At 54.1% G+C, this 16782-nt stretch overlaps 2 protein-coding genes across 12 annotated transcripts; both read right to left on the bottom strand.

The window, feature by feature from the left end:
* Positions 1-108: 108 nt before the first annotated feature.
* STT3A (STT3 oligosaccharyltransferase complex catalytic subunit A) lies at positions 109-8305 on the bottom strand. Of its 8 annotated transcripts, none has more exons than XM_085560139.1 (19): positions 8179-8305; positions 7157-7337; positions 6914-7058; positions 6756-6816; positions 6151-6272; positions 5825-5970; positions 5508-5598; positions 4770-4876; positions 4221-4385; positions 3527-3707; positions 2901-3056; positions 2671-2762; positions 1904-2059; positions 1610-1798; positions 1419-1535; positions 1237-1339; positions 740-928; positions 512-627; positions 109-424 (listed from the first exon to the last, which is right to left on the bottom strand). In XM_085560139.1, the coding sequence occupies exons 3-19, from the start codon at positions 6999-7001 to the stop codon at positions 386-388; spliced, it is 2118 nt and encodes a 705-aa protein (XP_085416265.1). In that variant the 5' UTR covers positions 7002-7058; positions 7157-7337; positions 8179-8305; the 3' UTR covers positions 109-385. The 8 variants fall into 8 exon arrangements, with proteins under 8 accessions (XP_085416265.1, XP_077644104.1, XP_085416266.1 ...); XM_077787978.2 differs by having other exon boundaries at positions 6914-7031; XM_085560140.1 differs by having other exon boundaries at positions 7157-7254.
* A 318-nt stretch (positions 8306-8623) lies between these two features.
* Positions 8624-16273, bottom strand: EI24 (EI24 autophagy associated transmembrane protein). Of its 4 annotated transcripts, none has more exons than XM_085560143.1 (11): positions 16051-16273; positions 15273-15420; positions 13494-13639; positions 12228-12288; positions 11518-11584; positions 11015-11139; positions 10671-10790; positions 10469-10580; positions 9595-9706; positions 9433-9507; positions 8624-9330 (listed from the first exon to the last, which is right to left on the bottom strand). In XM_085560143.1, the coding sequence occupies exons 2-11, from the start codon at positions 15312-15314 to the stop codon at positions 9159-9161; spliced, it is 1032 nt and encodes a 343-aa protein (XP_085416269.1). In that variant the 5' UTR covers positions 15315-15420; positions 16051-16273; the 3' UTR covers positions 8624-9158. The 4 variants fall into 4 exon arrangements, with proteins under 4 accessions (XP_085416269.1, XP_021381438.3, XP_085416267.1 ...); XM_021525763.3 differs by having other exon boundaries at positions 16212-16273; XM_085560141.1 differs by having other exon boundaries at positions 15974-16270.
* Between the last annotated feature and the right edge of the window lie 509 nt (positions 16274-16782).

Below are 16782 nucleotides of genomic sequence, written 5' to 3'. Positions count from 1 at the left end.
ACAGGCCACGCCCACATGCACACCCAGGCCACGCCCCCGCCCCATTCCCCTTCAAACCCGTTAAAAGCGGCTGGACGGCCCCTGTGACAGAACTCGGGGAGAAACCCACCAAATTAATTTTTATTTATTGGTATTCTTCACAATTCCTGGTCAATCAGCCCCGGTGAGAGCCGCAACTCCCGATTTGGCAACGGCTCCGTGTGTATATAAAAATCACTCCCGGCAGGATGGGGCGGGCAGGGTCATCCCGCTGCTGCCTGCGCTTACAAACGGTATAAAACAAACCCGAAAGAGCCCCCCTCGAAAGCCCACCAAACCCCCAAATCTCTGCTGCACAGGCAAGGCTGGGTCAGTGCGGTGTTGGGCGCGGCCAGCGCCGGCTCCTCTACGTCCTTGACAACCCGCGGTTGTCCAAATCTTTCACCTGGGCAGTAAAAGAAGGCTCATTAGGTAGAATTGCATGTTTTTTTTTCCCAAACGGGGTGGGTCTGGGCTGGCTCTGGTGCCATACCTTGTATATTCGGACCAGCCAGTGCTCTGTGGTGTACGCCTCCTCCAGCACGTCCAGCTCAAAGTCCTTGTTGCCGATTTCGGCGTTCCTCACCCGGTCGTAGCCTGGGGGTCGCTCTAGGAGAGGGCAAAGCACAGGCAGTGCTGCTGCATCGCAGCCCAGAGAGGTCAGGGTGCAGTGGGGCCCCCCAGAAGCAGAGCCATGCCCCGGGGTGACTCAGGGACTCACTGGCCTCAGTGTAGACCTGGCCGAAGCGGTAGTAGCACATCTTGTACATGAGGCAGTTGAGCAGCACCGGGGAGCCCTCGCGGTCCACCCGGAACTCCCCGGTGGGGGTGTAGTAGTCGTGCTCCTTGATGTGGCGCCCCGTGTCCGTGCTGCCCCCGATCCGCACCATCCACAGGAACTTGTTGATGTCTGTAAGGCAGAGTTGGGGGGCAAAGAATGAGAGCTTGAGTTGACTTGGGGGGCCAAGAGCAAGGGGTTGCTTTGGGGTGAAAGAACAAGAAGCTGGGATGAGGTAAAGAAATGAGAAGCCAAGCTGAGCTGGGGGGCCAGGAGGGAGGGTTGAGGTCATGTGGGGGGCCCAAAAGCAAGGCTGAGTTGAGCACCAGCTCCAAAGAGGAGCATTCCAGGCCCATTCTCACTCCACAGCCCCAGCTGGAGGTGGGATTCAGCCACCAGCACCCCTGGCTGGTCTGACTTGGCTCACAGCAGGATCTTACCGTCCGATGAGTACCCGGTGAGGCCACCAAAGATGACCAGCACATAGCTGACGTCCAGCTCCCTCATGATCTCGTAGGCTTTCTCCTCTGTCGATGCCATGGCCTGGGGCAGACGTGGTGTCAGCCAGCGTTCATGTGGTGCCCAAAAGGCTGGCCAAGGCAGCGGGGAGGGAGGGACCCACCTGGCCGACGCGGGAGATGTGCGTGTTGTTCCAGGTGTTGTTGTCCACCAGGATGGTCCGGTTGGCCATGGCAGTGATCTGGTACCCGTAGTCCCACCAGGACATCACCTTGGCATCCTGCACCAAACACGGGGCGGGCATCAGCACTGCAGTGGGCAATGTGGGGTGCCCGAGGCCCCAGCGGCCCGTACCTCCGGCGTGTTGTGCCGCAGCCAGTAATAAGCTTCTCGGAAGTCATCAAAGATGATCCTGCTGCCATCCCCACCCCGGGCAGAGAGAACAATGGAGGGGGAGGAATAGGCCTCGCTGGTCACCCAGGTGGAGTGGAAGGTGTAGGTGATCAGGAAGAACGCCATGACCAGGATCATGCCACTGGCAACCTGTGGGAACAACCCAGGGTCTCAGCACTGGAGGGACGGGGCTGTCAGCCTCCTGCACTCAGCCCATCAGGACCAGGAGTCTTCCTGAGCCGTCCTGGTGCTCACCTCATTTTTAATGGGGTAGGTGGAGTCTTGCTGCTTTTTGCTCTTCTTGTCTGGCCGGCTGATATCCAGGTTCTTCATGTAGGTGGACAAGACCTGAGAGACCCCGATGCCAGACAGGATGCACATCACTGGAGCCAGCACCAGCATGAGACGCACCTATGGCAACAGCAGAACTGCTGGAGAAGGAATCCAGCTGAAATCCAAGGGAGGAGTGAACTGGATGCCATTCCTAGTCCAGCACCTCAAATTCAGTGGATCTATCAGCCTCGGGATAAACCTGTGGCTGTTTTATTTAGTGGGGAGCTGCCACCATCTCAGACACCCCCAAGGGAAATTCCCTGAAGTGCTCAAAATTCACCCACATGGGAAACTGAGGTCACTTCAGCAATCTTAGGTGGAAGCAAGGATTGATAGCTAACTCCACACCGTAACTCAACCACATTTAATGTTCAAGGTGCCACAGGAAGAGTGAAAATGGACTCATCAGCAGCCTGAAAACCCAGAGAATTTATTTGAGATTACACTGGGAGCTTGGCTCTGGGAGATCAGAAACACTGACCAGGAGCACTGACCCCAGGGACATGAGTAACACCCAAACCACTGAGTTTTGCAACTTCACCTTCCCTCACTGCAGAGAGAGGTGAAACAAAACCACATTTATGGAAGGGAGAAAAGCCCTCAGGGTGAAAGAATCATCACCCAGTTCAGAAAAACAAATTAAATGGTTATGAGCACTCAGTGGCGGTGCTGGCGCCCGCAGCCCTCACCATGACAGCAGAGAAGTACATGCTGGTCACACCGTACATGATGATGAAGATACGGGCATCTGAGAGGTTGCTGAAGCAGTAGTAGAGACCAACTGTGAGGGGGGAGAAAAAGGGGTTAGGTTCAGCTCAGAGATGAAATAAAACCAGGCACTGAGGGACACAGCAGGCTCAGCATAGCCAGAAGAGGGAGGAAAACCCTCTGGTGACCAACTCAGGGTCAGGCAACTCACCTGGGAACATGAAAACAAGGAGCTGCAGGTCGAAGTAGTAGGAGGACCAAGTGGTGGGCTGGTGTTCAGAGACAGAGGCGATGATGGGGATGTTGTTCTTGGCATAGGAAGGGTCCAGCAGGGAATAGAAGCGCCCCGTCCACGGGGAGATTTTCCCTAGGAAAGTGGAGAAAACAAATCCTCTTTGGATCCAGCAGATTAACGGGCAATGCTGACACATACTCTGCCAGGGAAGCACATGAGGCTAAATGAATGATCCCAGACCTCATTTAGAATCTCTGCTACTCAAAGCTGCCATTTTAGAAAGGAATTACAATGCAATTCCACTCTTAAAAACTCTTCCCTGCCTAACCTCTGCCTTTAGTATCTCTTCACTACTACAGAGCAACAATCAGTATTTGCAGCACCAGCCTGGTGTCCCCAGTCTCTGCCCCTCCTAGCCTACAGCTGCTGCTTAAATATTCCTTCCTAATGCACCGATTTGGGCAGGTCCCAACCTCCCGCATTGAGGGGACTCACAGGCACTGGCACCACAGTAACACAGAGTTAGGACGGACAAATTCCATGCCTTTGGAAGCAAGGAAAGAGGGTGAAACACCCTTGTAATTGCCACAGCCTTGGGCTACCTGTGAGCATCAGCACGGCCCCGACAGAGAGGAGGACGAAGCCGACCAGGGAAATGACACTCCTGAAGAGGATTTCGAACTGCTGCGGGTTCAGCTTGCTCCGGAGGTAGTCCACGAAGGCATGGATCTGGCACAAGCCGAAGACTCCGAGGGCAGCCATGTGCTCTGAGGAGAGGACGGGCTGGGAGTGGGGCACAGCGTGGTCAGACACAGAAATGAACAGGAGCCGTTGCTGGCTTTTGTCACAAATCACTGCTTGGCACAATCTCTGCCAGTCACAGGAACATGTTCAACTGTTCCCTCCCTGTGACTGGCACAGCTGGTACGAGTCCTTTTTCTATATCTGCTTTGATTCATGGGGAAAATTAACCAGATTCTCTTGAAAATGGGACAGGCCTGTTTCCTGCCATACCAAAACAAATATGGCATGAGTGTTTCCTCCACCAAAACCAAAGATATTTTTATGAAAGATAATCAGTGCCAGGAAGGTTATAAGGAGCTTTGAAAATCACCCAGCACACCCAAAGGCTCATTTTTCCAAAGGTGGCAAGGACTCAGCATAATGGAAGCTAGAACAAGGAGTCAGCACCCACTCAGGACCTCAAAGATGAAGGCAAGTAGTAAAATCAAGTGCCAGCAGGCTGCTGCTCTGTTAGAACCCACCCCCAAGTCTGCAAACCCTCCTGGTGCCCACCTGGAAGCCAACAAAGGAGATCTGCATGGAGAGGATGGTTCCCAAGCAGTAGACTGTGCAATAGGCTACGTAGATCCTGTGGGAGAAGCGCCCGGTGAGCATCAGCACCAGGACGTGCAGGGGGATGAGGTTGATCAGGAAGACGTAGCCACCCCACGAGGAGACCTGTCAGGACACAAACCAGACACAAACCCACAAGCTCCAGGACTGAACAGCTGCAGAGCTGAGGTAAAACACAGAGGTTTAGCTTTTCTGGGATCACAGGCAGAATTTTCACGCAATAGCAATATCAGCTAGGATCTGCTCTATCTTAGAGCATCCTCCACACCCCAGCTGCCAGAAACATGGCTTTTTCAACACTACTAAGAACACCTCACACAAAACCTGCCAGTTTTGGGAAGAAAGGACCCATTCCCTTTCCACCTCCATAGAGGTTCTAGCTCTCAGGACACACTGACACAGGAACAGCACACCATGGCTTCCTGGTGAGAGCATGCAGAGGGATCTCAGAGTCAGGCTTACCCCAGGGCTGGGAGAAGGGACACTCACCATGTAGAAATAGGCGAGGGCACACATGGCTGCCCAATAGATGGAGCCAGTTTTGACAGCCTTGATCCACATGTAATAGGTCAAGAGCATGCAGAATATGGCGATACCTGCAGAAGGACCCGGAGCCGTTAATGCCATCCCTGGGGCACGGCAGAGAACTCAAGCCATTAAAAACAGATTTGTAAATGCTTTTGCTGCTCCATCACACAAAGAGACAGGCCTGGGAAAAGCATTTGGTATCTGGTTTCTAGACCGAAACACTGTGGTGTTTTGTCTAACATCTCACGTGGCTTCTTCCAGCCACACCAGCTGGAAGAACTCCTACACAGCCCCTAAAAGCCCAGCTACAGCAAAGGAACCAGGATCCTCCTCTGCCCCAGGCAGTGGCAGTGAGATTGCTGCCTTTGCCAGTCCCAACGTCACTGCTGGAACAGGGATAAAAGCACAGAGGAACCACACAGTTCCACACTGCTCCAGTTCCAGGCAGAGTTTAGGAGGTGACAAAACCCTTTCTGACTGGCAAACAAGGATACTGCAGTAAACTCGCTGCCAGAGCTGGGAGACATTCCCTCAACTTGACAGCATGGCCAAAAACCACTTCTGATCTCTGATGGGTCAGCTTTGTTCAGCACAAACCCAGCAGGGATCACCAGGAAAGAACAGAGCCTTTCTTGTGTCCTGTAGCATCTTCCAGCAGCCAGCAGTCCTTAAAGGCTTCCCCAAGGGTCACAAACGTACCTTCGTTATCATAGGAGCCAGCAACAGATCGAGAGATGTATCCAGGCACAACAGCAATCATGGCAGCAGCAAGGAGTCCTGCCCCTGCATCCTGGGAAAAGACATCTGGGTTTAGGGATTTTATTACTCAAAGGAATAAAAATTGCATACAGAAACAAAGTTTTCAAACATATCTGCCACTTCCTAGAAGGTTAGGGTTTTGAGGAGTGTGGTGGTCACCTCCAAACCTCTGACCCAGCTGCTCTCCCAAATGGCAAACAGCTGCTGCTCCTCTGGAAAGCCAAAGCCTGTGGGGCACAGCCCACTGGCCCCTGTACCTTGAGCTCTTTGGTGAGGTGGTAAGTCACGATGGTGGTGAAGGAGGAGAAGAGGGGAGCCAGGAACACGCAGACGTTGCGGATGTCGATGGTGATGTGGAAGAAGTGCAGCACGTGGTAAATCGCTGCTGATGTGATCATCAGGCCTGGGGATGGAAATGACACTGTTATCAGGGTGCTCCAAAGACTCACCAGGAGGGAGCTGCTGCCAAGGACGCAACCCCAAGCTGCCCTCTGCTTCAGCTGGCACTCACGGATGCAGTCCCAATTTTTAGTCCCTGAATTTCCCTTGCACTAAGTGCATTTCAGCTTGGCAAAAGCTTTACCTGGGTAAATGGTTCCCCCGATGATCCTGCCCAGGGGGTACCATGCTCGGTCATCAAACCAGTTGTGGAATTTGTAGAAGCCCTCCTCAGCCAGGAAGCGGGTGGTGCGGTAGTTGAAATACCTGTGAGGATGACAAGGTGTGACAACACTGTGGGGGCTGCTCCCGTGTGTGCCATGCACAGAGAGCTGGCCCAGTTTCCCTCAGCTGCCCCAGACCTCAGCTGCAAAGGTTATTTCCTCCTCCCAGTGGGCCTAATAGTGTGTTGACAAAATCCCTTGGGACTGATTCAATCAGCAACACGTTTGGGACACTGACACAAATCATGCCAGTAGCTCTCTCTCCTGCTGTTCCCAGGTCAGGAATAACCATCTCCCAGGAGAAAAGCAATGGCAGGTGGTTCTTGGATCTGGGTTGCAGAAGAACCCTGGGTACCAAGTGAATTTGGGTGTGGAAAAGAAAAACCAAGCTGTATTGAAACATGTCCTCCAAATCCCACATGCTCAATGGGGATCAATTTGAGCCTGGCACCATTGCCTGAATTCCATGTGCTCCAGAAGAGGAAAAGCCCAACAGACCCCCAGGACATGAGAAAACGACACTTACGGGTCAAACTCATGGATGACACTTTCAAATCTTAAGACGGAAAAAAGTCTCGTGGAGAAAGCTGCAAACACAGAGAAGGGGGAGAGTGAACACCCAGAGCTCACGAGTTGCCCTCGGTTTCCCTGCTCCAGGAGCCATCCCTGAGGGCACAGACTTACACAGGACAGCTGCCATCGACAGGATGAGGAGCTTGAGCAGCGTGTCCTGCTTCTCATAGGAGAGCCGGAGAAACCCCAGCTTGGTCATTTTCACATCAAATGCAGGGCCCGAGGATGCCTGGACACAATCAGGAAGATTAAAAGCCTTTAAAGCCTTCGTGAGCCTTTGGACTTTAAATCCCCCACGCTGGCTCAGCCTTCACCCTTGCCAGGTGCTTGTGTCTCCCCCCATAAACCCCTCACCTCCTGTGCTGAGCTGAGCTGTCACCCCAAATCCTGGCTGGTTTTCCTTCCTTTACAGAGCCCAGAACTTCTCCGGGGCAGAGGACGCGCCTGTTTCTCTGTGCACAGAACAAAACCACAGTGTAAACTTGAGCAAACCCCCTGCTTTCCCTCTGGATACTCTCTGAAGATTAACCATCACCTGCAAGCAATGCACAAAAAAAAATACAGTCCATGGAGAATGCAAGAAATGAGTGCTTTTTCTCACACACAGGAGATCTGAATGGCTCCTGGCTACTCCCAGTTTGGATCACTTATTTCAAATATACATATATATACACACACATATATATACCAGTAGTTTCTTAACGTAGACAAGGACAGTAAATTGGTATTGCTCACACCAGACAACGTGGCTGTTTAATTCAACCTCTCTGGAGGGAGGAAAAGCCACAGAAATCCTGGGGGTGCACACCAAGGAAGTGACACTCTTACTGAAGAATCACAGCGTTAACATCTTTCCACCTTGAAAACACTCAGATTTCTTCAAACCGTTTCTTGCCCAATCAGTCAGGAAAACCCCTCCCAGTGCCCCGGCAGGCTCAGTCCCAGCACGGCTGAGTAAATGTGCAGCTCGGGTCTCTGAGCTGAGATATAAAACCCAAACAGGCCAGGAAAAGCCTGAGACTGAAAACCCAAACAAGCCGTGCCCAGAAGCGATTCCGGCTGGCACACGCTGGGCACTGCCTGGTACAGAAATGCCGTGCGGTGGCTGTTTCCTGCATCCCCTGCGATAACGCAGCACGGTGCAGATGCCTCGGGCACGGGTGCTCTGCCCTGGGCCGCCCTCGGGGGACTCTTCACCCCAGCAGCTCGCAGCGACACTGAGCACTCCTGGAGGAGCCGCCAGGCTCCAGCCCCCGGTCAGCCCCGGGGCTCGGCCCGCCCGCCCGGGGCCCCCAAGCCCGGGCTCCCTGCAAGGCCGTGACCGCTCCGGTCCCTCACAGCGCAGAGCCCGCACGCCGCAGCGCGGGCACCCCCACCTGCAGGCCCGCGAGGTGCCGCAGCCGCCCGGCCCCGCTCGGTCCCGGCCCCGGCCCCGGCCCGTCCCTCACCGCGGCCCCGCCGCCCCGTCCATCCGCCCCGCGCAGCCGCCGCCGCCGCCAGCCCGCGCCCCGCCCCCGCCCGCTCCCCATTGGCTGTCGCGCACGCCACTCCAGGCGCGGCCGCGCCCATTGGCCGAAGCGCCGAAATCTGTCGGGCGCGGGGCGGTGCGTGAGGGGCACGGCGCGCCCCCATTGGCGGAGCGGGAGGGGGCGGGGCCGGCGGGGAACGAGCCGTGACGTGTCCGTCCGGGTTGGCGGCGCCGGGCGGGTCACGTGGGCGGAAGCGGAAGCGCGGCCACGTGGGCGGCGGAAGCACCGCGGGGGAGCCCGGCCGCCATCCCGGCCCGAGCAGCGGGAGCGGCAGGCGCTGAGCGGCTGAGAATCGTGGCTTCTCCGTTTAATGTTTCAGTGTGAAAATACTAGAGAAAAGTTGATAAACCGGCCCGAAATAGCCAAAGGGGTTTGAACGTCACCGGTTCCTTCCCCGACCCGACAGAAACGGTACATGCACGGCAGGGGGACGGCAGCGGGAGCGCCCAGAAATGCCCGCCCGCCTCCCACGACCTGAGTTAGGGGAGATGGAGGGAGCGGGAAGGGGACGAGGGGCAGGGGGACACCGGGGAGACACGGGAGGGACACAACGGCAAAAGGGGTGACGGGGTTCCGACCCACGGCCCGGGGCGGGGAGATGGCACGGGAAAGGCGTACAAAAGAGTCCACTATAAAACAAGCACAGGGCACAACCCGGCTCCTGGAAACTCACAAAGGTGTTAAAAACCCAGATTTTCCCCCAAAAAATTTCCAGGGGGAGACGCAGAACTGACAGTGACACCTCGTCAGGCTGGTGCTGCCCGTCCCTGGAGATCGGGGGCGCAGAGAAGCCTGCGGGGGTCCCGCATCCCGGGGTCTGGGGCAGCTCAGTGCCCCGGAGCAGCCGCGTGTTTGGCAGGAGAGGGCGAGGAGGAGGAGGAGGAGGAGGAGGAGGGGGAGGAGGAAGCACCGCTCAGGGCGGACTGAAGGTAAACGGTCTTGTGGAAGAGTCTGTTGCTGAGGAAAACCACCAAGGAGAAGAGACGGAGCTGGAAGTGGCTGAAAGGGAAGAGAGTCCGTCAGCTCCTGGTGCCAGGAACGCCCCCGCAGGGATTTGGGGAGCTGGACAAGGATCAGTGGGTGGCAGTGAAGGATACTCACTAGGTTTTGCCGGGGGTCCTGGCTTCGTTGGCGCTGATGATGAAAAGAGGGAAAAGGATGGAGAAGAGGCATCCGCTGCAGGGGAAAAATACAGTAAAATAAAATAAAGTAAGGGGTACTCGGTGGGTGTCAGAGGAGAAGGGGCCAGAGGGGCTTTCCCACCTGATGATGTAGGAGGACTGCATGGCCGTGAGAAATGCCAGTGGCAAGCCAAAGCCAAAGTAGTAGGGCCAGTTCCTCTCGATGTTGGACAACCGTTGGTGCATTTCGATTCCTGCCAAGAGGAGAATCCCATGGAAATGAACCCATGGGGAGGAGACACCCGCACTACATACAGAGTCACAGAACGATATAGGCTGGAAAAGACCTCCAATCACCTCCTTTGCACAATCCCCACCTTGTCAATAGACCAGAGCACTGAATTACTTCCTGAACTACCCCAGGGACGGGGACTACACCATCTCCCTGGGCAGCCCCTTCCAATGCCTGACCACCCTTTCAGTGAAGAAATTAATTCTGATGTCCAGCCTGACACAGCCTGAAGCCATGTCCTCTCATCCTGTCACTTTTTATGTGGGAGCAGAGCCTGACCCTCCCCTGGCTGCCCCCTCCTGTCAGGAGCTGAGCAGAGCCAGGTCACCCCTGAGCCTCCTTTTCTCCAGACTGAGCTCCGCCAGCTGCTCTGGCTGCTCCAGACTTTTCCCCAGCTCTGCACCCATCTCTGGACATGCTCCAGTCCCTCAATGTCCTTGTCACGAGGGCTGTGTCAGAACTGGACACAGCACTCAAGGCTTCACCAGTGCCCAGCACAGGGGGACAGGCAATGCCCTGGAGCTGTGGCCACACTGGGGCTGGTACAGGCCAGGTACCACTGGCCTTCTTACCACCTGAGCACACTGCTGGCTCACATTTACCCTCATCCCATATAAAACCTGATGGAACATCAGCCTCTGACACCCGAATTGGCTGCTCCTTCAGTAGAGAAATGCTCAACCCAGGCAAATTCCCTCCTTTCCATGCAGGGAGCCTCCTTCACCTTTGTTGAACCAGCGGTACTCGAAGCAGTAGAGCGAGTAGAGCAGCGACATGTGGAGGAGGCTGATCAGCTGCCCAATGAGGTCAATGGGGAACAGGCTCACGATCATTCCCTGGGATAGAAAAGGAGCAGATTGAGAGAGGGATGCTCAGGATTCAGGGGAGGGCAGCACCTGAGCTGCTGGGGTGGCTCCTTGTCTCACCTGGATGAGGAAAAGCGCCTGCAGCAGGAGGTTGAACAACATGTCAGCGATGATTTTGCTGACGCTGGGGAAGGGGTGAGGCTTCCTGCCCGACACCTCGAATGCCAGATCCGCAATGTCCTGCCAGCAGAGACAGGGGCTTGAGGCAAATGGAATCCAGAGCAATGGGGGCATCAGGGAAATTAAACCCAGCTCCTGAGCTGCTTTTGCCCACCAGGAATATGCCCAGAGCCTGTTTTGGGGTGGGATTTCATCTTGTGCTCCCAAACCACCTCATCAAGCCCCACCCAGTGAGGAAACTCCCCCAGTTTGCTCAAGGAAGGGCCCAGGCTCCTGTCACCCACCTGAAACCAGATGGCATTGACCACCTTACTGAGCACAAAGAGGGGCAGGACCCAGAGAGCGCTGAAGATGGAGGTGAGGATGAATTCCAGCCAGGACCAGACATCACCATGTAAGGAAGGGTCACCTTTGGAAGAGAGACAGACAGACGTGAGGAACTGGTGTAGGAACCTCCAAATGCTTCCTGGCACAGCCATCAGGCAGGTTCTCCTGACTCTAGTTCTCTAAATGTCTTTAAAAGCACATTTCCACCCACTTGATTTTTATTTAAACTAAAAAACACAGTGACAAATGTGTTTGAAATGGCAGGACCCCCAGGCTGGATCCCTGATGTGCACAGGCTGTCAGCAGGGTGATCCACCCCTGGTTTTCTACTGGACTGGGAAGAAGAGGAAGACAACACAAGGAGGCAGAGGTGTGAGGAACAGCTCAATGGGACAAAAATCCTGAGCTCATCCCATGGACTGCTGAGCACCCTGGAAGCCCCAAGGGGAAAGGCACCCACCGATGATCTGCGCCGTGACCGACTGAAGGACGGGGATGAACACTCGGTAGAACAAGAAGAGACTAAGCTGCAGGGAAAAACAAACAAGGGCCCTCAGTGAGGCACTGCACGGGCATTTTGTGCTCCTGTGGCTACAGATCCAAAGGCACATGTGCCTCTCCTCCCCCAGCAATCTACAAATACAGGCAAGCAAGGATTTCTGTTTAAATACAGCCACAATCTACAGGTGAACACTTTAACATCTCCATGCCCATCCCACGTACTCTGCACCAATGTAATGAGAAAATGAAGCCATTTATTTGGTTATTTGATTTATGAAGTGTTGGCTCCATTAAGGATCAGCCTTATGAACCAGGCATAGCAAGTCAGAGCTGAGGAAATGTCTTTAAGATATCAATATCCAATTGGCAAAACAGTATCCCAGGCTGCAGCAAAGCAGGAATTGAATGTTCAGGAGGAGAGAAGTCTCAAAGACTTGGAAAAGAAGCTTGGGTTAAATGTGTGGATCTCTTGAGTAAGTCTGTGATCCTGTATCACAGAGTGAATCCCTTAAAATACAGCACTGGGATGGGAATGTGGTGATTCCCAGCAATTCCTATTGCCATGCTGATGGTTCATCACTCACAGCCTATGAGAGTTGGAGCAGGACATGGGTTTTCACAGGGGTTTTAAAACAAAAACTGTAATGAATAAGAAAAATTTCCACATACCCAGAAGACACCTCCATTCCAGGCACAACACTGAAATATCCGGCTCACTATCCGTGGTTCACTGTGGGAGAGAGGCGTGTTAATGTCCCAGCACCTGCACAAATGTTCCCTCACAAGTGCCAACTGCTTCTGCCCCATGTTTTGGACACTTTGGAGAAGACACCAAGAAGCAGCTCAACACCAACTGTGCACCTGATTTTATCCACACACAGAAATCCTGGAAGGAATCCCTGCACAGATTCACACCACGTCTCAGCCAGGGCAGTCTCTACAAGACTTATATCAGGGAGACTTTCAACCTTTATTAATTCCCAGAATTTGCACTACAACAGAAGAAAAGCAAAGCTTTCTCACAGATTTTTAAGAACACATTATAGATCTCAGGCTTTGTTCTCCCCAAAGTCTTGCCAGAATAAAACTGGGAAAATCTGGGCATGTTTTGGTCTTGGAAGGGGCTGTTTCAGCTTAGGGTGGTTTTGGTGTCTCTACTTGGACATGTGAGAGCAGCTCTGTGGGACTCTCCAGCATGCTCCCAGTCAGCTCTTGACACCAGAGTGATTTTGCTACAAAGAAAACCAGCAAAATTCATCTATTTATATAAACAACAACAAAAAAAGTTCTATTTTTCTCCAGAGGCAGACCAGATGTGGAGCTGCAGAGACCACTGAGGAGTATCACGATCATGGGAGACTTTTCTTTCACCTTTCAGCCAGCCACAATAATTGGTAAATATGTCTCAGAATATGCATTACTGCCCAAAACCACTGTGTGAGTGCCAGCCCAGTGCCATCAGGGCAGCAGAGACATCCTGGCATGGTCAGGGTGTCAGACATGGGAACAGATGCTGTTTGCTCCTGCATGGGGATAATTCTGGCACTTCCAGAGCCACTGAGGTTCTGCAGCTCCAAACTCTACAAAACACAGCAGGGCTGAGGAAAAGACACTCAATTTGCCTTGACATGGTCATTGGATCCAAGCTGCTGTTTCTTCCCTGATCCCACGATTACCAGCAGCAACAATGGGTCTGAGAGATGGTACGAGGATCAGGAGGAAAAGAAACCCATAAATCCACGTTCTTTCAGTGGTAGTTTGAACTGATTATCAAACAACAGAAAAGGCCTGACTTCTTATCTCATGGGAACAGCTCCAGCCCCATTAGGGAGTGGAAAAAGGGAGTTTCATACCACGTGTTTCCCATTTATTGGCTCTGGCTACCAGAGGAGAAGGGAATTACCCCGTTTCTGACCAGCCACACCCCATACTCACTTCTCTTGCTTCTTCTCTTCCATGTGAAACCTCCGCTGGGCGAGTGCACTGTTGGCTCTCCTCCGCTTCTGCTCTTCCCTTTTCTGCTGGATCCGGGCATCCAGCTTGGAGATGGTGCAGATGCCCCAGATGGAGTCCTTAATTCCCTGTGGACATGAGGGGAGAGCAGCAATGGGATGTGGCTGACCCAGGCCATCCAAACCCTCCTGATGCCATGGCTGGCCTTGCTCCCTGGCTGCTTGGGCTCAGCTGGAGCCGCAACACCACCTCTCTTCCATGGCCCAGTGACCCAAATCACTGCACGTTCCAGCATCTCCGTGACCAGCAGTAATTTCTTCTGTAAAGGTGCAACTTCTCTTCCAATCTGCACTATTTAAAACCCTGGCAAAAAATCAGAGTCCAATCTCTCCCAGCCTTGTCTGGCAAGAAGCTCCTCATCCCCTGCCAGCTTTTTGAGGCTAGTAAAATGGAATTACACCAATATTTGGGATGTGTGAAGTCTCAGTGTATGCTATGAATTTGATGCTTATACCTTCACAAAAAAAAGCATCTGTCCTCATCCCAGAAACTCCCACCAGCCACATCCGTGCCTGTTAATAAGAGAGTGCCCACAAGTCTTTCCTTACTCCGTGTTTGGCAGATTTTCAGAGCTACCTCCTAGGATTTGGCTTATCCAGAGAGGTTGTGGCTGTCCCATTCCTGGAAGTGCCCAAGGCCAGGCTGGATGGGGCTTGGAGCAACCTGGGATAGTGGAAGGTGCCCCTGCCCTTGGCAGGGACATGGAATGAGAAAGACTTAAAGGCTCCTTCCAACCCAAACCACTCTGAATCCTGTCCAATTATTTCCAGCTCCAGGTGATCCCATATCCATTGTCATCACAATTCCCTTTAAAATAAAGATCCTAAGGATGAGCCAGGATGGTGTCACCACCCTGGTAGGGCTCTTGGAGTTCTTGCCCAAAGAGGATAAACTCCAATCCCAAATTCATGTCTGAAACAGCAGAGCTGGGCCCCGACCCAGCAGCTCTTCCAGCTGATGGTGTAGGAGCACTGGGAAATGACACAACTCCTGCTTTTAGGTCGTGGCCACAGGGCTTTGATCAAACCTTGGTCTGTTTCCCAAGCAGAGCTATTTCTGAGCATGAGCTATTGCTCAGTGCCACAACATGAGTGGCTTTTAGCCTGTATTTAACCCTGCATGATGAAGACAGGGTGGGAGCAGTAAGGTGACACAGATCTTATTGCTGGGACAGAGCTGCTGTGGTCACAGACATTCATCTATTATTGTTGTTATTATTATTATTAAATTATACACAATATTGTACACTCTATATTAAAATATATTATAAACATTAAATGTTGTTATAGATTGTCCTTTTATAATTAATATCATTATTAATATTACTGAGATTTTTCATTAATTTGTGCCCAAAGGAAACCTGTCAGATGCTCAGCAGCAAACACTGAACCCTTTGCAATAGACACACCACACAACAGGGCTGAGATACACCTGGAGACCCTTTTCCTTCCTTGGAGAAGTCACCAAGAACCAGCTCAACACCAGCTGTGCACCTGATTTTATCCACACACAGAAATCCTGGAAGGAATCCCTGCACTGATTCACACCATGTCTCAGCCAGTGTAGTCTCCACAAGACTTACATCAGGGAGACTTTTTCAAATGTTATTAATTCCCAAGATCTGCACTGAAACAGCAGGAAAGCAATGCCATGGGAAGGAGGGTGCTCCCGAAGTGGCAGGAGCAGCCCCGGGAGCCTCACCCTGACGAGGTCATGAAGGAAGATTCTCACGCTGTCGGCCATCTCGACTCCAGCATCACCTCTGCTTCCCAAACTATCAACTACAGGGAGAGGGGGAGAGCCGGACCCGAGCCTCTCTCATCCTGGAGAGCTGGGAAACGGATGGAGCCTGCAGAGAGAACACACACGGCACAGCTGTGACAGTGGGCTGGCCGGGAATTGCAGGTTCAGTCCCACCCCGCTGATTTCCAGCAGCACTCCCGGCCCTCGCTGGCACAGCCATGCTCCAGCAGGAATGGACCCATCCTGCTCATATGACAGCGAGCCCAGCTTTGAGGAACAGCTCTGGTAAACCATCCGGGAAATAAACCCAGCCTCTGAAACACGGCAAAAAACGAACCAGCAGCTACCAAACCCCGAGCTTTCCCAGCGGGATGCAAAGCTCTCGTCCCTCCCAGCAGAGCTGCCAGCCGCTCGAGCAGGCTGGAGTACAAACCCCAGCAGTGCTGCTGCAGCCGCGGGACGCGATCCATTAAAAACCACGTTAAAAACGGGTTTGTTTTGGTTATTCGGAGTCAAAGCCTGCCGGGACCCAAGCTGCGGTCTCCAGATTTATTACCCAGGGAATCGCGGGCAGCTTCCTCCCAACAATCCCAGCCACGGAACAGAGAGGAAGGCACCCACAGGACCGGCCCTGCTGAGGGTGACCGGGGGGTCTGTACCTGACGGCTGAGCGCTGCCCCTCAGGCACCGGGCAGGGGCAGAGCGTCACCCCCAGGACCGGGGGGCCGTACTTTACCTCAGGGCTGCTCCCACAGCCTCCCCGCACAGCGCCCGAGGGGCACGGCTCCCGAACGCCCTCGGGGCCGCCCCCGCAGCGCCCGGAGCCCCGCGGGGGCTCGCTGCGGCACGGGACGGCCGCGGTGCCCCCCGAGGTGCCCCCGGTCCCCCCGCACTCACCGGGGCCGCAGGCGGGACGGGCCCGGCGCACACGGCCCGGCCGCGCCCACCGCGCATGCGCCGCGCACACGCACTGCCGCCGCCGGGACACGCCCAGAGCGCGGGCACCGCCCACCGCAGCAACCGCGCATGCGCCACGGGGCAGCGCCGGCACCACGGCCCACCTGCAGCTGCGCGTGCGCGGTGCTGCCGCCCGCCGCCAGAGGGCGCCACACGCACGGAAAAGGGAATTGGGAACGGGGATACTGGGAGCACTGGGGATACTGGAGATACTGGGGATACTAGGAACACTGGGGGATACCGGGAGCACTGGGGATACTGGGAGCACTGGGAGATACTGGGAGCACTGGGGATACTGGGAGCACTGGGGGATACTCGGGATACTGGGAGCACTGGGGATACTGGGGGATACCGGGAGCACTGGAGATACTGGAGATACTGGGGATACTAGGAGCACTGGGGATACTGGGAGCAGTGGGAATACTGGGAGCACTGGAGATACTGGGGATACTAGGAGCACTGGGGATATTGGGAGCACTGGGAATACTGAGAGCGCTGGGGATACTGGGAA

This window comes from Lonchura striata, chromosome 24 (genome assembly GCF_050655825.1).
Source record: "Lonchura striata isolate lonStrDom1 chromosome 24, ASM5065582v1, whole genome shotgun sequence".
NCBI classification, from domain to species: Eukaryota; Metazoa; Chordata; class Aves; order Passeriformes; family Estrildidae; genus Lonchura; species Lonchura striata.
Note: the sequence above shows the minus strand (reverse complement) of the source record. Positions and strands in the feature narration are given on the sequence as shown.